Source organism: Podarcis raffonei, chromosome 7, assembly GCF_027172205.1.
Source record: "Podarcis raffonei isolate rPodRaf1 chromosome 7, rPodRaf1.pri, whole genome shotgun sequence".
Classification (NCBI taxonomy): Eukaryota; Metazoa; Chordata; class Lepidosauria; order Squamata; family Lacertidae; genus Podarcis; species Podarcis raffonei.
Window position 1 is genome coordinate 24,942,121 of NC_070608.1, and position 22,835 is coordinate 24,964,955.

At 41.6% G+C, this 22,835-nt stretch overlaps 2 protein-coding genes across 2 annotated transcripts; both read left to right on the forward strand.

Moving 5' to 3' along the window:
• Positions 1-177: 177 nt before the first annotated feature.
• MTERF3 (mitochondrial transcription termination factor 3) lies at positions 178-12,085 on the forward strand. The gene is made up of 8 exons (XM_053395591.1): positions 178-887; positions 1,445-1,785; positions 3,023-3,175; positions 4,136-4,325; positions 8,408-8,555; positions 10,422-10,493; positions 11,380-11,541; positions 11,851-12,085. Exons 1-8 carry the CDS (start codon positions 694-696, stop codon positions 12,043-12,045), a joined length of 1,455 nt encoding a protein of 484 aa, XP_053251566.1. The 5' UTR covers positions 178-693; the 3' UTR covers positions 12,046-12,085.
• Positions 12,086-14,793: 2,708 nt separating this feature from the next.
• On the forward strand, positions 14,794-22,156 carry LOC128417217 (cytochrome b-c1 complex subunit 7). The gene is made up of 4 exons (XM_053395593.1): positions 14,794-14,884; positions 17,086-17,157; positions 18,495-18,661; positions 21,500-22,156. The coding sequence occupies exons 1-4, from the start codon at positions 14,866-14,868 to the stop codon at positions 21,575-21,577; spliced, it is 336 nt and encodes a 111-aa protein (XP_053251568.1). The 5' UTR covers positions 14,794-14,865; the 3' UTR covers positions 21,578-22,156.
• Positions 22,157-22,835: the final 679 nt, after the last annotated feature.

Below are 22,835 nucleotides of genomic sequence, written 5' to 3' on the forward strand. Positions count from 1 at the left end.
TGATAAACTGCATAAGGCTATGTAGCAGTGTGCTGGGAGAATGAAGGTAGGATTCTGTGCACACTGCCTTGAGAGCAAGGGCCATTGAGCACAACAGGATATGTGTGGCCCAATTCTGTCCATATTTACATAGAAGTTAAAGCTGCAATTCTGACGCAAGCAGTTGTCTACGTAGATTAGTTTTGCCCCTCTTTGGAACCCCAAGAGTCACTTACAGCAGTTTACAAAAAGACACTCAAATTAATATCACAACCAAATCTAGGGATTTTTTCAGACAGCATTTTCCATGTTCTTCCCTGATACCATACCAGGGAGCAGCTCTTGGCAAAATCCTGGTGCAACTTTTCCAGTCATCTCCAGCCAGTTTAACTACGGGTGGGGGATGATGGGAGTTATACCCCCACAATACTTGTGAATCCAAGGATGTGGAGTGGGGCTGTGCAGATGGGACTTAGGATGGAAGCAGTCTTTTTTTTTTTGGCAGTCCCCAGGCAGCAAGTCATCTTAGCCAGCCAGCCAGCCTAAATGCACCAGAGTTCATAATTTATTTGTGGCACATAAACAAGCCAGAGAGAGTGTGTGTCTGTGTCCTTGCTTGACTACTGTAGTCAATTCTTACACCCCACGGGGAGATATACAAACCTGAAATAACGTAAAATTGTGATATTTTAAGCTAACATTTTCTTCTGTTTTATGTTCTGTGGTATAGCAGTGTTAGCTCCAGGGGTTCTGTGCGGGGAGGTTTGGGCAAGTTCAAAAGGTACTCATGTCCACAGTGGGCACTTTTTCTTGAATGGATCCATGTCCTCCTGCCAGTATCCGTTTGCTTGCCGCTGCCTCCCACCCGCTCTGGAGTTGATCTGTATCACTACCCAGAGGAATGGAGGGTGAGTGAGTGGAGGCTGCTGTTGCTATTCCTTTTCCTTCCTATTGTTGCTGAGAAAGGACAGGGAAATGGGTAGTGACAGCAAGAAGATGGGAGTCGCACAGCCAGGAAGCTCCAGAATTGGCAGTGGGACCCCGCTGCTGTGTAGGACTCAGAGATTGTTGGAGTATTCCAAAAACATCTTCAAGAAAGTATTGCTACTCTACGTTTATGCAGCATGACGGTAATATTATATTGCTTTATATCAGCTTTCTCCAGCTTGATATGCTCCAGATGTTTTAGACTACATCTCCCATCAGTCGCAGGCAGTATGACTAATGCTTAGGGATGATGGAATTCGTAGTCCAACATCTGGAGGGCAGCAGTTTGGGGATGGATGCTTTAGACCTTTGCTATATGGTAAACATAGTGAAATAATACTTTTGCAAAATGGTACTGAATGCACTTCAGTTCTGCTTAAATATTAATCGAATTCATTAATTGTTCCTGTGTAAACTTTTGTGCATACAAAATTGGTTTGAATGTTCCCTTGACCATTTTCTTTCTCAATTTTGACAGAATATTGACTAAGATGGCTTCATTGACTCGACAGATATCCAGATGTTTCCCCTTGCTAAAGAAAAACAGTATTGTGAATAGTGCAAAACAGCTAAGAAAACAAACTGTCAAATCATGGACACTTCCTCTTCAACAATCCGGATTGCCATTGTTTTGTCCTTACAGATACTCATGTCAACTAGCGTCAAAGAACTCTAAGACTGTACTTTTTGATAACCATTTACGATTCTGTAGTTCAAGCACTGCACTGAATCAGAGTCCAGATAATAATTCATCCTTAGTTAACAGACCAGAAACTGAAATAATATCCAGTTTGTATACCGAAGCATTGCATGAAGAAGGTACGTAACGAATAAAATAAGTATGAAAGTTGTGACCCTCCTAACACCATATCTAAAATTTAGATTTTTAACCTCATTTCTTGTGCGTTGCTTGTAAAGAGGCTTGGAATTATTGGATTGTGTTTCCAAATTATTGTTTGTAAGTGAACTCTTTAAGGGCTCAGTTCTTCCTGCACTGCTGGGAGTTAAGCCATGGTTTGGCTTAGTTTTGCATCCAAATCCTGGTTTATGGCTTATGGCCTGTTTGGAGAGAGACAAACCATGAGCCCAGGTTTGAAATGTAATGCTAAGCCAACCATGGCTTAGGTCATGCCAGCACAACAAGAGAACAGTGAAGTCCCTGTGATTTTTGTCCCTTGCCCACCAGCATTCTAAATGTTCACCTTTAAATTATAGTCTGCTATCCTTCTAGAATCAGGGATGGGAGGGGGTGGAATTTGATTCAATTCGCATTTAGGTGAACATAATTAATTTGTACTTTCTGAAACAATACATGAACCAAAACGCAGTCCTTCCTCACACCGTCCTTCTCTAAATTTTGAAATGCAGTTCTCCTGTCAAATAATGTGTACAGAAGTGCATATTCTAGGGCAAAGTTTGTATAAATGCTTGTATAGGAGAAAATAGTGTTATATTAGGCAGAATTCCTTTGCAGAAACGTGTATAATTAGGCATAATTGTACATAATAATGTGTATTATCATGAGGACTTTTTTAAAAAAAGCAAACTGATACGGAAATACAGGGGACTTAATTTAAGATTGGAAAATGAGAAACTGAGAGAACTTGAAAATGGCAGATACCCCATCCCTGTTTGGAATACATAGGATAGGACTCCTCAATAACTATGCATTGTCTGCCTCCAGGGCTCCACCTGCTGTTGTTATTCTTCTGTTGCTTTGAACAGTAATATCTCAGTTGCTGTTGAAAGTCAGGCAAACAGGAACAATGGGATCAGTGAACACTTGTGAATTGTCCACAATAATGAAATAATGTGACAGTAACTTAACCCATTCCCAGTTCAGTGTATATTTTCTGTTCTTATGCTCATTTTTTCTGCATTGCAGAAGCTGATGATCGCTCTGGTTCTAAATTTAAATTGTGAAATTTCCCTTCCCTGAATTAGTGGAATTGTATTCCCCCTGGCCTCTGTGAAGGTAAACGCCGCGCGCAGAGGGAGAGAGAAAATGTTACATCTGTTGTTTTCTCAATGGTTCTTTTTCCTTAATGACCTTCAGGATTAGAAGACACTTTGCCTTCATCCCCTTTTGAGGAAGTTTTGGAAGATGAGGCTCTTCAGATCAGGGCTGAGCCACCACTTCCTTTTGAATCGTTCACGCTTCAAGATTATGTCGATCATTCAGAAACACTGCAGAAGCTGGTGCTTTTAGGTAAGCATAGCTGCACCGGGCAAGTTCATCAAGATACGCTAAAGACTCTTCAGCCTTCTCTTCCTGTATCATGATGCTGTGCATACAAAGTCATTATTTGCTTTTGATACAGTAAAATGGCAAAAAATGGTTTTGCATGCACAGCATGATAGCAGCAGAATGTATAGAGCAGAGGTAGCTGTGCCCTTCAGATGTTGAACCTGCAGCTCCCATCATCACTGACCGTAGTGCTTGGGCAGTTGTGGTCCAAGCACCATGTTGGCTATCCCTGTATTCAAAAATATAGACCACAAAGCAAGAAGGGTATAGCGAGGGCAGGAAAATGCAAAGCACTGCAAAAGCATCTTTCACGTTTTTCAAGGGCAGGAAGCAGGTCGGTGTGAACTGTGAGGAATCGGTGAAAAATGAGATCTTGCTTAGAACGGCTTCATTTTAGCTACGTGGACCGTAAGATTTGCAGCTTCAGGTTTGCAAAAGTACTGTGTTGAATTGCAAGATGCCTATGACAGCATTTTTCTGAATGGCTTCATCTGGAACAGGGTTGAGAAATGCATGGCTCTCCAGGCGGGGACTCCAAATCCCATCAGCTCCAGCCAGCATGGCCAGTAGTCGAGAATGATGGAAATTATAGTCCAACAACATATGGAGAGCCACAGAGAATTGTTCTAGAGAGTGAAACCAACCCATTCAATCAGTCCACAATTATATGATTGTTTGTTGCAGATTTTAAAACCCCAGTAAGTAAAAACTTGAGGGCTGCCTTTGAGTCCATTCTGCCATTATCCTCAGTAGTACATAGCTGCTGTATCATAGCTCCTTTTGGCAGCACTAGATAACATTGCTACATACCATAAAAAAGCATTAAAGACGCTTTGCGTGAACTTGTACATTCTTACACTATTAGAAATCCAGAATTTTTCATTAAGCATCCCACTAAATTTATGTTTGAATGTGCTACAGGAGTTGATTTGTCCAAAGTGGAAAAACGTTCAGCTGCAGGCCAGCTACTTCTCAAGTTGGACTTTGAAAAAGATATAAAAAACATCATCCTGTTTCTCAAGGATGTTGGCTTGGAAGATAAGCAGCTTGGGCCATTTATCACAAGAAATCCCTATATTTTCAGAGAAGAAGTGGAAGATCTAAAGACAAGGTAAAATGACTTCTGTATTCATCAATCTGTTATCTTGTTCTCTCTCATCTATCATCTCTCATCTATCCACATGCCTGAAATATTCATATATTTAATGTGTGTATGCCTGAAATATGTTACTTTGCTTCAGGGATTTTGTACAGTCTGCTTAAGCTGTCCTTCTCACTCAAATGTTGTAGTAGGGGAAGGATAGCTGGTGATCCTATTCCACAATTTCAAGTGTTCAGCATCAGCAGATGCTGACTATGCTATCCAGAAGGTGGTCAGACTCCGTTATTGAAAATGATTATTTCCAAATGGAGTCCCAAAATGAGCAAACCTTTTTCATACATAGGTTTTGCTTTCATTGGGACATTTTCTGAAGCTGGGCGTGGGAGATACTTGGTCTGTTTTCAACAGAAATAGCAAAGTATTTAGAATCATAACTGCAGAATTTTGTTCCAGACATTCTTCTGAACATGGCAGTTGTCAGAACAGTTTAGCTTTATGTAGACACCAGCTAAGCTAAAGGACAGCTTTCTCAAGTAAGAAGGATTAGAATTAATCTTGTGTCGTAAACATGAACCTAGGTGTAGGGGCAACTACACAAAAAATAGTGTTGTAGGAGTGGAATTAAAATTCAAACATTCTTTGTCATTGGAATTATTCCCAGAGGCTGTTGGGCAGGGTGGAGCGGTAGAAAATAAATGGGGAAAGTAGGAAGTTGGTTAGAAATGCATTTCTCCTGTCTCATCCTTCCTCTTGAAGGCTTGTTATTAATTGACGGTTCTGGTTGAAAGACACCCACACTGTTCAGTCTGATGAACAGAAGATTTCAGCCTATTAAGGCAGCGCATCCTAAACATAGGTAAAGGTAAAGGGACCCCTGACTGTTAAGTCCAGTCGCGGACAACTCTGGAGTTGCGGCGCTCATCTCGCTTTACAGGCCGAGGGAGCTGGCGTTTGTCCGCAGACAGCTTCCGGGTCGTGTGGCCAGCATGACTAAGCCACTTCTGGCAAACTAGAGCAGCGCACGGAAACGCCGTTTACCTTCCCGCCGGAGTGGTACCTATTTATCTACTTGCACTTTGATGTCCTTTTGAACTGCTAGGTTGGCAGGAGCTGGAACCGAGCAACAGGAGCTCACCCCATCGCGGGGATTCGAACCGCCAACCTTCTGATCAGCAAGCCCTAGGCTCTGTGGTTTAGACCACAGCGCCACCCACGTCCTTTCATCCTAAACATAATGCAGTTAAAACAGAATGAACAGGAGCATAGACTTATTTGTCTAAAGTGAAAGTGTCATTTTTGCAATTGCCAGTATCCGCTTCAGAGAAAGAATGCAAAGCTGAGCAATAAAAAGCTTTATGTACCAGACAGGTAATTGTATTGACCCAGCATAAGCCTAACACAATAACTTACTCAGACAGTCTGGAGCAGTGAAATGATGGCTCTCAAGAATGAGGCATCAATACGATCTCTTCATAAATATGTACACTAATCATGAAACATTTTTCAAGTGTGCATCTTTATGTAGCCAAAAGAGTACCATACCTGTGCATGACACAAGTGTTTACAGGCTTGGGTGAACCCCAAGATCTGCAGAAGAAGAAAAATTATTCAAGGATGAGGAAAAACGGGTGGGAAACCCTGAAAAGGCCCTACTAAGGAATGAGTCTACTCTGCTTAGTGGCCATGAAATGTTAGGTGACTGTTGAAGGGAGAGGAGTCAGGGGAATATAATGGAGTATATCTAAAGAAGACAATGGTGGGTGGAACCCTGAAGAGGAGCACTCCACAATGCTCTGTTTTGTTGTAGTTCCTACATACCTCTCCAGAACATAGAATGCAATTAACAGGGGGGAAAAGGATTCAAAATTGGCTGGGTTTAGGCATTTGGGGCATCTCAGCAGGTTTAAAATCTAGTGTGCAGTTGTACTGGTGCTGCTGCAAAATGTGTTCATATCTGTTACCTACCAAATTAATAGTTAAAATTAGGATCAGAGGAATTTGCCTTATACCAGCTCATACCATTGGTCCATCTACCTCAGTATTATCTTCATGGACTGGCAACAGCCATCGTGCCAGGGTTTCAAAAGGCACCTTTCTTGCTCCTGTGATAACAGACCCTAAATGATGTTTGCCTAAACTCAGATAGCTTTTTAGATAAGTAAATGCAGTAGTATGCAAATGTTTTATATCTTCCTGTAGTGGCAGCATAAGCTGATGCAATAGAAGCAGGATGTGGTATTTTGTAAACCTGGGCTGAAGCAACAGCTGGTAGACTACACTGAAAATAATTTGTTTAGCATTGCCTAACTCAGCGTATGTCTCTGGACCCTGTGCTCGTAGTTAGATGTGTACAGGCTTCCTAGTCTTGTGACTGAGCCACCAATGAGATATTGTATGCTTTATTCTGCATCTTTTGTAAGCTGCTTTGAGACATTCGGAGAAAAGCAGGGTATAAATTTATTAAATATTTATTAATTTTTTATTAAATATTTATTAAATCTGTCCTATCTGAAATAAACCCCTTAAATTAATAGGTGTTACTTTATTTGATTTGGTTTGTATCCCGCTATTCCATGGGGTAAGGGTACCTAATATATAATTTTGCCAATATTTCTGTCTCTGTCCATAAAGGGGCTCACAATCTGAGCATAATGTTAAGATGGTCTGAGGCGGGGGGGGGGAGGCTGGTTGTGCCCTCCAGAGCTCTCTATATCTGGCCCTCAGGATTCTCCATAGGACACATTCCTCACTGTTTCTTCATGGAGTGATTTTGCCCTGCTTGGAATGTGTCTTTGAACTGTGGAATATTTCTTGCTTGCCTGAATGAAGAGGCAGCAGTTGTAAATGCAAACCACTGATTTTTAGATCGCTGGAAAGTAGCCTACTATATAACCGTAGAATGCTAGAATTGTAAAGACCACAAGGGTTGTCTATTCCAACCCCCTGCAATGCAGGAATCATTTGCCCAACATGGGGCTTGAACCCACGCCCTGAGATGAAGAGTTTCATGCTCTACCAACTGAGCTATCATGTACCCTACTATACACAAGTAAGAGTTGCATGGATTGCTGCATCCACTTTTTGCCTCTGGCCTTTCCCACCACTGATGCACAGCCTGCAGAAGGTTTCCCATAAGGCAATGTGGCCCTTCATCTGCAAAAGGTTGCCCCCTGCTGGTCGGAGGGAACAAGTCATAGGAACATAGGAAGCTGCCTTATAACTGAGTCAGACCATTTATCCATCTTGGTCTCAGTATTGTCAGTACTGACTGGCAGCAGCTCTCCAGGGTTTCAGATAGGCAGTCTCTCCCAGCTCGACCTGGATGTACTAGGGGTTGAAATTGGGACCTTCTGTGTTCAAGGCAGATGTTCTGCCACTCAGCTCAGATTATCTTGCCTCTGTGGCTCCCCTTCTCCCTGGTTACAGGGAGAATTTCACAACGTACAACTAGTTCCATTCCGCTCCCTTCACCTTCTCAGTGGAAACAAAAAGACACGGCTAAGAGGAGTATACTGTGGTAGGGAACCTAGGATTATATCCTTCCGATTAAATAGGCATATCATAGCCTTTAAAGGCCTAGTCTTTAGCAGGCAGCATTGGTAGTAGTGGCAGCTAACCTGATTTGCTTCTCTCCCTCACCTGTATGTCGGTGTAGGATGTAGATGTTTAGGATTGTTCCTGTGATTACTTTTTTCTTCTTCTAAAGATGCCCTTTAGTTCATCAGATCACCTTCTTTAAATTGCCAGTTTTGATTGTGAAAGTGGACATTTCTTTCAGTGCAAGCCATTTTGGATAGTAAGATCATGGGCTGGTCTTGACATAATTTTTGTTTAAATACAGCTGGAAATCGTTAAATTAATCCAGGCGTAAAATTTTGTGTGTTTATTTTCTTTGCCGTTAATTGGAAATCACGGTATTTTGCTTTTGTCATACCTGCAGACTTTTCCACCCTTCTTCTTGGCAGCTTTGCTTGTTAATATTATTAAAACATCCGTCATTTTGAAACATACTGCTGAGGAACTGGCAGAGCTGGATAAATGATGGCCTTTCTTATTTCCTTCATTTTAATTTGGATCTTTCTTTCTTCCAGGGTAGCTTATCTAACATCAAAAAAATTCAGCAAGGAAGCAATTGCACAGATGGTCTCAGGGGCTCCATATTTACTCCTCTTTTCTGTGGAAAGACTGGATAATAGGCTGGGTTTCTTCCAAAAAGAACTTGGACTCAATTCGCAAAAGGTGCCTTCTGTTTTCACTTGGGTCATGGTGATTGGGCCGGAGGGCCTGTTGTTAAAATAACTAAACAAACTCTACAAGCAGGTAGCTAATATCTCTCGCATTACTGGGACCTAAAATACTGCTTCTAAAATACTATTATCTTCTTAGAACCATATATAAAGTATACAACCTTGTGCGGACAGTTCAAACTAGTTCATCCAGATGTTTGAGGAACACCCATTACAAGTTCATTGCTAGTTATCCTGAAATACTAATTTTACATGGAATAATGCCTATGCTAACAGATAAATAATTGACTTGGAATTTCAGTCAACAAGGTCACAGAATGGAGGTTCAGCTACACCAGGCATGGCCAAACTTGGCCCTCCCGGTGTTTTGGGACTACAATTCCCATCATCCCTGACCACTGGTCCTGTTAGCTAGGGATGATGGGAGTTGTAGTCCCAAAACATCTGGAGGGCCAAGATTGGCCATGCCTGAGCTACACAATATGTTGAGAACTTGTCCTACGAAAGCCTTTTTGAAATTGTTTTGTCAAATACACACACATCATGGGTGCAGCATAGGGGGCTGGCCTGCGGTAGAACATATCTTAAAAGTAGCCCCAGGACCCCAGAATATTGAGAGGGTGCTGGGATCTTCTGTGGCTAGTTAAAGAGGAGAAACCTGATGTTCCCTAAAGCTGCCATACCCCACCCACAACGCAAACAGTGGAAGGCGGTCAACAGCAACCCAAGACTGGGCAGAGCCAAAAACCATACAATCCCAAACAGAACTCCAGAAAGTAGCTTTGGAGTTTCTGCTTACAGAGCTGAGGCTTTTAGGCGAGTGGAGCCAGCCTTAGGGAAGCTGTCTGAACACACCAGCACTCCTTCCACCCCACTCAAGCCTTTCCCTGTGGTGGCTGGATCCTCAGGATACATTTTTCCAGGCAGCATGAAGGGTGAAACTCTGTGTAAAGAGTCACCCAGGCTGATCTTTTCCTTAATTTGGGCTTCCATTAATTAGTGGCATCACTGGCTTGGGTGATCTTTCAGTTTATCCTTGGTCAGAGACCATGAAACAAAGCAAAAAATAGAAAGACTTCTACCAAGCACTGCAGGGCTTATCTTCTGCTCCCTCTGGCTGTGAAGTGGGCACTTTGCGACCCCTGACGCATGCAGTACCCTACAGTATATACATGAAGGAAAGATATTCATATATTCATTGATCCTGAGACACAGCCTGAAATACTGTACACACCCAGGAGTATGTCCTATTGAAGAGTGGGGCTTACTTCAGCGGAGAGGTGCACAGCATTGCTCCAATAGTGACCTGCCCAAGATTGCATGTACAGTGGAACCTCTACCTACGACCATAATCCATTCCGGAGGTCCGTCCAGAGGTCGAAACGGGTCGCTGGGAGAGGCGCCGTGGTGCACAGGTGCGGGTGGCGATTGCCCACTTCTGCACATGTGTGAATGGCGATCGCCGCTCATGCACATGCGCGAATGGCGGCAACCCCACCGGATACTTCCGGGTTTGCCGCGGACGTTGGGCAAAATGAACGCAAGCGGAGGTGGACGTAAGTAGAAGTTTGAATGTAATCATGTTAGAATAAATAAGTCTCTTCACACATTATTGTGCAGGGAAAATGCCACATGTGCAGGAAAAATACCCCTGTGCAGGAAAAATAACACATATTGAGGGCCTTTTGCTCACCCAGTGGAAAATGTACACCTTTTCAAATAGAACAATACAGTGCTGTTTAAAAAAATGTCTGGTAAAGAAATGCAAATACAGATTGATTTTATCTTAAGCAGATATTATCTAATACACATTACTTTACTTACTATTATTTTTTCCTTCCTTGTATTTAAAATACAGACCAGAGATGTAGTAACTCGTCTTCCAAGGTTACTGACTGGCAGTCTTGAGCCTATTAAAGAAAATCTGAAGGTAAGTTAGGATAGTATCTTAAGAGTAGTTAGCCATTTAAGCTCTTAGAAAAGCTTTAAGAGATGTAACAGGAAATATAAGAAGTACAGCAGCCTAAATAGGGCTGCGCAGACGGCAGGACTACTTAACACTTGTCAGGTAGCAAAATGTAGCGTGAATAATAACTTGGTCTTAGAATCTGCTACTTAAAAACGTTATCAAAGTGGATGCTGGAATCCGAGAGAAGGGTTGCCACTGGTTCCTTTGCTCAAGCACTGGAACTCTGATTCAGTTAGGGTGTCTCTTGATGACGGAAAGCATCAATCAGTGGAATGAAGAGGCATGAGTCAGCTCAGCGATACTCCTTCACCGTATGTGACATGAGATCCTAAGGGTCATCAAAGTATCCCCCAAAACTCCTTGTGCCATTTTATTCGGGTTTTTGAAGGGACAAATGACAAAATGGCATTTTAAAGACTTAGGCACAAACAGGGATCATTAGAACTTTTTCGTGAGTAAAAATGGCAATTTTAGACTTCCAATATAATTTAAGAGTTATGCATGTTCCTCTTGTACTAGAGAGGACTTCAGGCTTTATGGAAAAGAATTGTGGTGGCCTCATAAGTATGAGACTAAGGACAATACTTCATGCCTGGCAGTTTGCACAAATGTGATGGAGGCTTCGTGCTTGTGCTGCTTCTTTTTTTATAAGCTGCCTGGGCAGCTTCCAGGTTGCGACAGAAGTGCCCCTCCTTTTTTTACCTGAAATTTTATTGCAAGTTTTCAACCTACAATACAATAAAAAGAAGTCTCTCTCCTGTGTCTCATCACTTATCAACATATTTCCCTCTTTCCCGATGTGTTTTAAGCTACATTAGCCGACTTCATCACAATCACTCTTTTTCAGGTGTATGAGCTGGAACTTGGTTTTAGTAAGAATGAAATTCGGCATATTGCACACAGAATCCCCAAGAATTTAGGTATAAGCAAAAGGAAGCTAACGGAGATCTTTGACTACGTGCACAACGTCATGGGCATTCCCCACAGCCTGATGGTTCATTTTCCTCAGGTGAGACTCTTGGATGCTACCTAGTTAACTGCAGTCATAGGAAGAAGTTTGAAAACTGGGGACTGTATTGAAGGGAAAGTTCTGTAGTCTACAAACTGTGTGATGGAAAGGCCTAGGTTAATATATTGTAGAATGGCATCAATTTGCAGATATGATTGTTAGCCTTAAATGCCACATAGTAAATGTGGGCAGGTTTGAGCTAACAGGTTACTCCTACTGTTTTCAGTATGTCTTACTAGCAAGTAAGTGTACATAGGAGGGCAGTCTTGGCAATTTCCGTGATTAGCATTGATCTTGTTTTCATTTCAGGTTTTTAATTCAAAGCTGCTGCGAATCAAAGAAAGACACATGTTTCTTAAATTCATTGGAAGAGCACAATATGATCCAAAACAGCCCAATTATATCTCCTTAGAAAAACTGATATCCCTGCCAGATGATGTGTTCTGCACAGAAGTTGCCAAAGCAGAAAAACAAGACTTTTGCATTTTCTTGAAAACACTGTAAAAGAAAAGAAAAAAACTTTGTTAATAAAATAAATCTGAAGGTGTTTTTCTTAATTGCATGTTTTGTGGCAAAAATGACAACTTGTGAAGCTACTTCATTGAGAACACCTACATCTAATCCTACATCTTAAAAATATACAAACAGGCATATTTTGTACTGCTGAAAAAATACCAAAAGAAGACCCAAAATAAAGACAATAATACCGACTTGCTGGTGAGAAAGAGAGGGAGGGAATTTGTTGGAGCTTTTTTCTGTTAAGTTTTGGTATATGGTTATGAAAACCAATAAAGAATCCTTTAAAAAATACAAATTTCTTTAGAAGAGGGCACAACTAATATATAGGTGCACTGAGTTCAGCCCAGCACAGATACAGTACAGTGGACGCTCGGGTTGCGAACGTGATCCGTGCAGGAGGCACATTCACAACCCGCAGCGCCGCGTCCAGTACTTCCGGTACTTCCAGGTTCTGTGTGGTGCGCAACTTGAAAACGCACAACCTGAAGCGTCTGTAACCCAAGGTATGACACTATTTGTAAAAGGTAGATATTGCCACAAACCAATCAGAAGGATAATTATAAAAGTATTTCTATTCTGCCATATCATGAAATAACAGGGCAGTGTGCAGTGTTAAAAACACATCATTTTTTAAAAAAATACATTGGCTAATTAAAAAATATATAATTCTTGACTTGAAGGCCAATGTTCATTCTACTTGGCCATAGTAATAGTGCTGCTTAGTCTTAGAATTGTAGAGTTGTAGAGTTGGAAGGGACCTGAGGGTCATCTAGTCCAACCCCCTGTGATGCAGGAATATGCAGCTGCCCCATATGGGGAATCAAACCTGCAGCCTTGGCAGTATCAGCATCACACTAACCAACTGAGCTATCCAGTCCAATATGAGCTGCTCACAAAATGTTGACAGCGAAAAGAAAACACCACATGAAAACCAGATCAGTGGGGAATGGAAAGGAGTGGCTGCAAAAGGGGGCCAGAGAAATAAAAACTTAATTTAAAAAGTAGAAAGAGCCACCTCATTGTCAGGATAGGCCATGTCCCAGTTCACACTGAGAATATATTTTTAAATGTTCCCAGTAATAGAAGTGAGAGCTGCCCATAGAAATCAAGGGGGATAAAAAGGAGTAACTGGAACCCTCACTACATTTTGTTAAGAGGCTTTTTGATTTTTGGCAGACTAATGCTAATCGGTCAGTACTAGTATTACTATGGCCCCAAATCTGTAGTTAATATCAGTAACTATGGCCATCTTAATTATAGGTCATGCCATGGCAATTGGCCAGGCTTTCTATTTATCAGCTATTTTACAAATCTTATTTCAGGGCTTTGTGTCTTTTGTGTGCCAGTAGTACTGCTGTATAACCACAAAAGTGGTTGCATAGCACATTCTAAGGACCAGTACATAATTTCTGTTCCTTGCCATGCTAGTCAGTTCTGTACTTTGCAATATTCATTTAAAGGAGTGGCGGTCCAACTCAGAAAATAAGTCTTGTTTCCACACTTTTCTCGATGATGCCAAGGGTACACATGAAACACATTGAGCTATTTCCTATGTTTATATTTTTTGAGAACTGTAAGGTGGTGAGAGACATTGCATTTTACAAGTGGGTTGGGAAATGTAAGTTGAACCTAACAAGGTTCAGCAGTTCCAGTTAATAACTATTAATATGGTTGTGAAAGTTAGCTCCAAAAAAGGGAGGGAGTTAATATTCAGGTATGGAATTAATAGTCTTCTGGAATGCAACAGGAGAATTTACCAATCAAAGGCCTTACTTTTATATTAGCGATGAAGAAAGGCAATGGATAAGACCCACAGATGAATGGCTTTTTCAGTGTGCTCATTTCCTTCATTAATTTTTTACCAGCATCAGCTTTTGTTATGAGTCTTCTTACTGGGTGCTTATTCTAGGAACATTTTTGGGTATGTAGCACACCACTCATTTCAAGCATTCAACCCCTGGTGTTAGGAGTGCATTAATGGCACTGCAATCTCCCCCCACCCTCATCATTTACTGGAGTTCCTCCAATTTTATTTAACAGCACAGGGAAATAGTAAGCTATTGGATTTCTTGATTTTTAAAATGCTACACTTTATTATCATTTTTCTCAGTGTAGCTTGATTCTTGTTTGGGGTTTTTTGTTTGGTAAAAACATAGCTGCATAGTAACTACAGCTAAGAAAACAAAGCCCTATCGGAAACTGTGGTTCTCTTTGTAGGCAGGGCTCCAACCAGTCGTTTGCGGCGCAGTATTTGGAAGGTGAAATGCAGAGTTGGCCAAATACGCTGTTTCCAAAGAAGCTGTGCATGCGGTCGAACTATAGCCAGAATCAAATCGACACCTAAGTTTCCTTCCTTCCTCCGCCATCACCTTCAAACTCCCATTGCTCCTTTCCACCTACATCTGCACCTGCCCTTGCCAGGTGTGAGGCGGGTAGCCACGATTTATGGGGCGTGGACTGGGGCCTAATAAAGCCTGCCGCCCTGAGAAGCTCCCCCACGGCTGATACTCTCCCGTTGCGACGCTTGTTTCCATAGGGTCCACGGAGCCTCTCACGTTTTCTGAACGTCAGAACGAACCAGGAAGCGCACGCTCCACGCGACAGAAAATCACATCGCACGCTTCTTTTTTTAAAGAGTCTATGGTCCAGCCGCCGAGTAGGGACGCACAGGCGCGCGCAACCCACGTGACAGAACAGGGAGCGCGGTGGGTTGGTAGGCGGGTTGCGAGCACGTGATCTGAAAGGGGGAATGTGGGCTTTTCCCGAACGCCGGCGCGCGTGCGCGTTTCCTCAGAGGTCGTCAAGATGGCGGCGAGGGCACCGGGTGAGTGAGGAGAGGGGAAGAGTCGGTGGTGAAGGGGCTGCAGCGGGGAGGGAGGCGGGCGGGAAGCTTCCCGGTGAAAGAAAATGGTCGAGGGGGCCCGCCAGCGCTTGTGTGGCAATACACGGGGCGTGTGCGAGAGGTTATGATTGCCTGGTGGGGACGGAGAGGACACGGGGCGCCTTCTGTTAACTCTTGGCGTGCCAAGCGGTTGTGGGTTTTTCCATAGTGTAATCAGGGGTCAGCAAAATTTTTCAGCAGGGGGCCGGTCCACTGTCCCTCAGACTTTGTGGGGGGCCGGACTATATTTTGAAGAAGAAAAAAATGAATGAATTCCAATGCCCCACAAATAACCCAGAGATACATTTTAAATAAAATCACACATTCTACTCGTGTAAAAACACCAGGCAGGCCCCACAAATAACCCAGAAATGCATTTTAAATAAAAGGACACATTCTACTCATGTAAAAACACGCTGATTCCCAGACTGTCCATGGGCCGGATTTAGAAGGTGATTGGGCTGGATCCAGCCCCTGGGCCTTAGTTTGCCTACCCATGGTGTAATCCTTTAAGGGCATACTCAGAAGTAAGCCACCTCGCGTTCAACGCAGGCAATATTAAGAGTTTCTGTAGCGAAGGGTGTTACTCTTGTGGGACCCTTATTCACGTGCTGCTTTGAGGTCCGCCTCATCGCCCTCCCCCCTTCTTGCTATCCACATAACCAGCAAAAGGTTAGTAGGCGAATCTTCTTGCTGCCCGAAAAGCTTGATTTAGTTGTTTATAGTCAGGCTTCGTTCTGTGCACCAGTAGCAATTTGTAATTACCCCACGAGGACCTTCATTCTAAGTAATCAAAGGGTATGCGGGAAGCAAAGAGTAGATGAATGAAAAGCTCATTTGGGAGTTTCATTTTGGCCACCCTTGTCTCTTGAAACAAACAGGTGGCAAATGGCCCTCTAGGACAGCAGCAAGTAGCACACCTGTCAGTCTCCTTTAGCTTGTGAATTGCAACACAATGCATCCTTCTGAATGTGTCTCCTCCCCAGCTTGCAGTCAGTGTTAGAAAGCTAGGAGCTAAATAGTACCATAAACCTAGGTTATGGGCGCCACAATGAAGTGTCTAGGCACACTTTTTAAAATAACAATAATACAAAACTGAAAATGAATGAACTGCAGCTAAAATATTATGTTCATTTTTCACATAGTCTAGTCCTTCCCCTGCCCACCCCCCTGATATTCTTAAGAGCATCTCTTCTCCAGTCTTCAGAGAGTAGATGGAAGTGGGGAGGCAGAAAAAGGTTCTCCTTTCCTTCCACTGCAGTTTTAATCTGAAATCTTAGGTGCAGTACTGCACTCAGAGATCAGAAACTGCTCACACTAATGAAATTCCCTGTCGCAAAATGCACCTAGAGCAATGGGAGTTTCGAACACTGCTTGCAGTGCACGTACTACAATGTTAATTATGAATCTAGCCATATACTGTCAACTATCAAAGGCAACCTAAGGCCCGTGGCCTTCTCAATCCGGCCCACAGACGGTCTGGGAATCAACGTGTTTTTACATGAGTAGAATGTGTCATTTTCTTTAAAATGCATCTCTGGGTTATTTGTGGGGCCTGCCTGGTGTTTTTACATGAGAAGAATGTGTGCTTTTATTTAAAATGCATCTCTGGGTTATTTGTGGGGCATAGGAATTCGTTCATATATTTTTAAAAAAATATAGTCTGGCCCCCCACAAGGTCTGAGGGACAGTGGACCAGCCCCTGCTGAAAAAGTTTGCCGACCCCTGATCAAAGGGGTAGTAATTCTTGAAGGCACTAAACATGTTAAAATGCTTATTGTTTTGAGAAAAGCTATGAAGTGACACTGCTTGCAGTTGAGGGCAGGTTTTACTTCATGATTTGTTTATTGTTGCATAGCTGCTAATGCACAATAGATGGTGGGTGCAGGTGGTGGGGTTGATAACTAAGCAAACGTTCATCTCATCTTCTGTTACATAGCTGTTTCATGGATATTTTGAGTAGCATTGTGTTTTTACATCCTGTTGACAAGTGCACAGCATCCAAACTGTTGTTCCTACTTTCTGTTTATTACAAATGTTGCATGTTTATAAAAGCAAACTAAAATACTGTAGATTCTTTGTGTCTGAATAAATGCCTCTACCAGTTATACTCTTGAAATAACAGTGGTCATTAATACTTCCAGCTGCAGCCAGTGGTCGTCTCCTTGATAGTATTCGCAAATGGTATTACAGTGCAGCTGGATTCAACAAAATTGGTAGGTGTTGGAAGCCCTTTACTGTTGAAGTTGTTTGGTTTGGAACCTGACTAAGAAGAGTCTGTTTGTTGTGGGGGGAGAATTATCTTGCATTTTGTCCACTTTCTGCTAGTATCTTTCTTTGGATTCTTCTTCTTGGTGTTGTGACTGAGTGTGTTAATTTTTATTATCCACATGGGGTTTTTTGCAGAAAAGAAATGGGGCAGTTTTAAATAAATCTGGGTAAACCAGTGGCCTTTGAGAATACAGAAGTTGGCTGTCCCTGTTTTTGATCACAAACAATAGTAAAATATATATCAAAATCTAATACAGGTGTGGGTGGTTTAGGTTTGTCAGTTGACCAACCAGATGTTGTCGTATGACCATGATAAAAAGTGCCAAATATTCCAGTTTATGTGGGTGGAACTTAGCTTCTTATTTCCTTATGGCAAAATTTGTTAGCTGTTACAGGAACAAGGCTGCTTGCTTCCAAGCCCTACAACAGCCTGGCCTAAACCTAACTTGGTAGCAAAATTTGTCCTGCTTGCTACCTACTAATTGTCAGTATCCCCAAAGAAGAAGAGGAGCAAAAGTAAACAGTAGCAAAAGTCATTGCTTAGTACTACCCAAGATCTTAACATCTTTGGTTATCCCCTCCCTGTGAACTGATTGCCTTCTCTGTAAACTGGATTTTGATCAAATAATAATAATAATAATAATAATAATAGTAATATTTTTATTATTTATACCCCGCCCATCTGGCTGAGTTTCCCCAGCCACTCTGGGCAACTTACAACGCATGATGGTGATGATAAAAAAAATATTATTTATACCCGATACATGATTGCCTAAAAACTATGAAAGTTAATTTCATTGGGTTTCAAGTATCAGCTACCTAATTTGTAACTAGCATGAGTAATAAAACTATTGATGACTTGCATAGCACTTCTGGCAGGTGTTAGGGGGTGGGGGTGCTGCTGAAAGTGCAGCAGGGGCACATGCTACTGCCAGCAATATTCTTGCCTGCAATAGCCTATGTATGGCTTCAGAATGGTCTGGAGCAGGTCGAGCTATCATTTCTTGGTTAGTGGCCTGACTTGGGTGTATATTTACTGCTTTGGAGTCTGCAGCTTTATCAGTGGGATGTTCTGTGAGTTATGGACGTTCATCTAAAATACATGTTTCCAGGCACTTGGAGCTAATAAGCTGCTAAAAATTAATTTCTAGAGCTAGTGAAGAGAGATGCCATTGGTCTTGGTACTCCTACCAAAAAAAAAGTTGTTGTTTTTTTTTAAAAAAATCTCTACTGATGTTCAGCTGTCGTTTGTGTTAACATGAGAAACATCTTTCTGCTACAGGACTTATGCGAGATGATACAGTGTATGAAAATGAAGATGTGAAAGAAGCGATAAGGAGACTTCCTGAAGATGTACGTAATGAGAGATTATTTCGCATCAAGAGAGCATTGGACTTGTCCATGAGGCAACAAATACTTCCGAAGGAACAGTGGATAAAATATGAAGAGGTATGGTTGCATACTCATATAATAAGAGTCAACCCAGTTTTCTAGGGAAGGCTGGTTGTAAGCTAACATAAATATTATGTTCAGCATAAATATTATGTTCTCCCATTAATAGGAGTTTTCTGGAAATCTTTGTATCAAATCTTCCAGTGCCCTAAAGACTCAATTAGGATGTAGCTTAGCATATTCAATTAAGTATAGTTGGATTTTAATTAACACTTCTGTTTATAAGTAGATGTGTGTGTGAGAGAGAGAATTATACATGCACACTTCCTAAGAATAAATACATGAAAAGAGTTAATTATAATTTGAAACTGCCCAATTTTGCTGGTATAGCCATTCATTGTAACCAACTATGAAATAATGCATTTTTTAGAAATGGAAAACTTTCCACAGAAAAAGTGTAGTAGTGGGAAATTTTCCATCCCACATCATTGTTTCCTTGTCAGACAACATAAGATAACTGGATTTAACTAAGTCATGATTTAGTCCCATTGAAATCAAGTAAGTTATTTATCATGACTTAAGTCCCATTGATTTCCATTGTATTAAAGCATGACTGACTTAAGTATGACTTTAAACCACTGAATGGTGTCTGTTCATAATATTGATTATTACGTTGATGAATTGAGTTGAGTACTGGTTAACTCTTGTGATGCTAATCTAAGGCTGTAGATTAGCTTCTGGGTGGATGGAATGTTCATGGCTCAATTCAGACCTTTGAGGGGAATAGAACTTGCAGAAAACCTACTCTGTGATTCTTCAGCAAAAACATGGCTGGGAGGAGATAAGGGAACACTCACACTTTTCACTCACAGCACATGAGTGGAAACAGGCTATGTGAGCAGTCTGCCAAAAGATCCAGCAGATCTAGATCACAGCCAGAAACTTGCATGTGATCGTAATAACTGAATGCATCTTCGAACATAATGTGGTTGGGACAACTTATCTATAGAAATCAAGTCTTCCCTGCTGATCACGTCTTGCTTTGGGAGGATATATTTGTCTCCTTATTAATCTGCTGTTTGTCAGGTTTGGTGCAGTAAAACCAAATTTTATGAAACTTAATAGTGCATAATCAGGTACTTTATACATGACTTGTAGTATTAACTACCTTGAGTCTTGCAGGAGGGGTTATAATTCTATCTCCATATTTTTTTAAAAAATGGTTCTCTGTTCTGTCATAGTTGAGCATGATCAAAATATAGAATCCAAGGGCAGTGTTGTGTAGAGAAGGTCAAGCTTTGTCATAATCTGCCCCATAAGAATCTGTAAAACAAAGTAATATAGTTGTAATATAGATCAGAGTTGTTAAGGAACAAAATCTTTTCACCCCAGGCCCTGGGATCACCAGGGGTAAAGGGCAGTCTGGGATGAAAACTGTCTGCTTGCCTCAGACAGTTTTTCATCCTATACCAGTGATGCCACCCATGACTTATACAGTTGTACCTCGGGTTAAGTACTTAATTCGTTCCGGAGGTCCGTACTTAACCTGAAACTGTTCTTAACCTGAAGCACCACTTTAGCTAATGGAGCATGATTTCTGTTCTCATCCTGAAGCAAAGTTCTTAACCTGAAGCACGATTTCTGGGTTAGCAGAGTCTGTAACCTGAAGCGTATGTAACCTGAAGCATATGTAACCCGAGGTACCACTGTATAAGAAAAAGTAAAAAAAGAAAACAGCATATGAGGCAAAGTTGCAGTGTAACCAAAACCTTTAATGTCGCCACATAGCCTAGCCACCAACAGCTTGACCTGCACCTTGGGCATGCTTTTACAGAGGAGAAGACAGTGAAATGGAGATCATTGCTGGCTAACAACTAGTACAGTGGTACCTCGGTTAATAACATAATTCGTTCCAGAGGGCCGTTCTTAACCTGAAACTGTTCTTAACCTGAGGTACCACTTTAGCTAATGGGGCCTCCCGCTGCTGCCACGCCGCTGCCGTTTTCTGTTCTCATCCTGAAGCAAAGTTCTTAACCCGAGGTACTATTTCTGGGTTAGCGGACTCTGTAACCTGAAGCATCTGTAACCCGAGGTACCACTGTACAATACAATACCTCGGGTTACATACGCTTCAGTTTACATACGCTTCAGGTTACAGACTCCCAGCTAGCCCAGAAATAATACCTCGGGTTAAGAACTTTGCTTTAGGATGAGAACAGAAATCGTGCAGCAGCTGGAGGCCCCATTAGCTAAAGTGGTGCTTCAGGTTAAGAACAGTTTCAGGTTAAGAACGGACCTCCGGAACAAATTAAGTACTTAACCAGAGGTACCACTGTACTGAGTGAAAGATGTCTAGAGGTGTATCAGTGTTATTTGCAAATCTAGCTGCAGCAAACACAAATCCAGTAGCAACTTAAAGACTAACAAGTATTATGGCATAAGCCTTCATGAACTAGTCTTCTAGTCAATGGAAATTTGTGCTGTGATAAATTTGTTAGCATCAGTAGCACCCTCAAAGCTCTTTGATTTTTGGTGGTGAAAAATTTCTTAACAGACGCTTGACTTATTTCAGGGCTTAATTGTAAACATGTTTAAACGCAAGACTCAAAAGTTAGACTGATTCTGTATGACAGTTTCAGTAACCGATAAGATGTTTCGTAGGGCAGATGCATTACTAATCACACAAATTTAGGGAAATGACTCTACAAGTAATAATTGTAGCAGGAAAGGCCAGTTGGTGAATTATGGATTAAGCATTTTAAATTTAGGTCTGCCTGCTCTGTTCCTAAAATGGTGGTGAAGTATCAGATAATCCATGTTACTGTTGATGCTGCTCTTACAAAAAGATCCCGGTATGAAATGTCCAATATCCTTAACTCTTTTCTTTTTTTTTAGGACAAACATTATCTTGAGCCATATCTGAAAGAAGTCATCCGTGAAAGACTTGAAAGAGAAGAGTGGGAAAAGAAATAGCTGCTGCTGCAATGCACTTCAGAAAAATGTTTTCTTTTAAGTTTTAAATTATTTTGTTCAGGTAGGGGTCTACTGAGGAAATCTGGGTGTGGAGAAATCTCATGTAAATCTTTCCTCACTTAATATTCATCCACCTAAAATAAACATTACCAAATCTACTTGGAATCCTTTCTCCTAAATTGCAAGGAATTGGTTCAAGTCTTTTCAGCTTCATTGCATACTAACATGGTGATCTGTGATCTTCATTCCAGCTGTTTGAGTAATTCTTTTTGTCATAATACAGATGTTTCCTGCAGCTGGATGGGTAGATAAGCAACAACCTTTGCTGTTTGTTTCTGTTCTTCTGATTCATTTCTTAAAAGGGATGCCCATCTGCAGAATGACTATATAGCCATCATCGCCTCTTGTCTCTGGAGGTGGGAATGCAGACACACTTAAGTATTCAGCAGCAGCAACACTAGATAGGGATTACGTAATCCCTATCGTGTCTACCCAAACAAATGAAACGCTGCATTAATAGATGCTTTTGGAATTTGTGTTTCTTGCCAATCTTTAAATAAAAGCAATTGCCTCATTTAACCTGAATTAGTCACTTGGATTTATTTGCTGAATTACTAAGGCATACCTAGTATACTTTAGCCATGCTGAATTACTAAAGCATACAGTCCTGAGCACACTTCTGGAGTAAAAGTTCCCTTTGTACTCTACATATGGAGGCACATATACCACCTGCTACAGATGTAGCCAGGGCTGGATTTAGGTTTGATGAGGCCCTAGGCTACTGAAGGTAATGGGGCCCTTTATATGTCCAGCTGTTCTTTGTCAACAACAAATTGTCATTGTTTTTTGTGTTGAATATATGCTATATGGTAATTGCAAGTAGATAAATAGGTACCGCTCCGGCGGGAAGGTAAATGGCGTTTCCGTCTGCTGCTCTGGTTTGCCAGAAGTGGCTTAGTCATGCTGGCCACATGACCCAGAAGCTGTCTGCAGACAAACACTGGCTCCCTTGACCTATAGAGTGAGATAAGCGCCGCAACCCCAGAGTCGTCCGCGACTGGACCTTATGGTCGAGGGTACCTTTACCTTTACCTAATTTATATGAGCAAACCGGTGATATTTTAGGGAGCAGACTAGCAGGTGGGGCCCATTACTTACATCATAGGAGCCAACACAAAACACTGTTGCTGTATGTAGGTTTTATTTTATTTTATTTTATTTTTATCTTATATTTTGGAAATGTACATCCAATTTTTTT

Coding starts and splice junctions, on each gene's coding strand:
- MTERF3 (XM_053395591.1), top strand. CDS start 694: ATGTTCTGTGGTATAGCAGTGTTAGCTCCAGGGGTTCTGTGCGGGGAG. Junction 4,326..8,407: donor GTGGAAGATCTAAAGACAAG/GTAAAATGACTT, acceptor TCTTTCTTCCAG/GGTAGCTTATCTAACATCAA. Junction 8,556..10,421: donor TTGGACTCAATTCGCAAAAG/GTGCCTTCTGTT, acceptor TTTAAAATACAG/ACCAGAGATGTAGTAACTCG.
- LOC128417217 (XM_053395593.1), top strand. Junction 17,158..18,494: donor AGCTGGATTCAACAAAATTG/GTAGGTGTTGGA, acceptor TTTCTGCTACAG/GACTTATGCGAGATGATACA. Junction 18,662..21,499: donor AGTGGATAAAATATGAAGAG/GTATGGTTGCAT, acceptor CTTTTTTTTTAG/GACAAACATTATCTTGAGCC.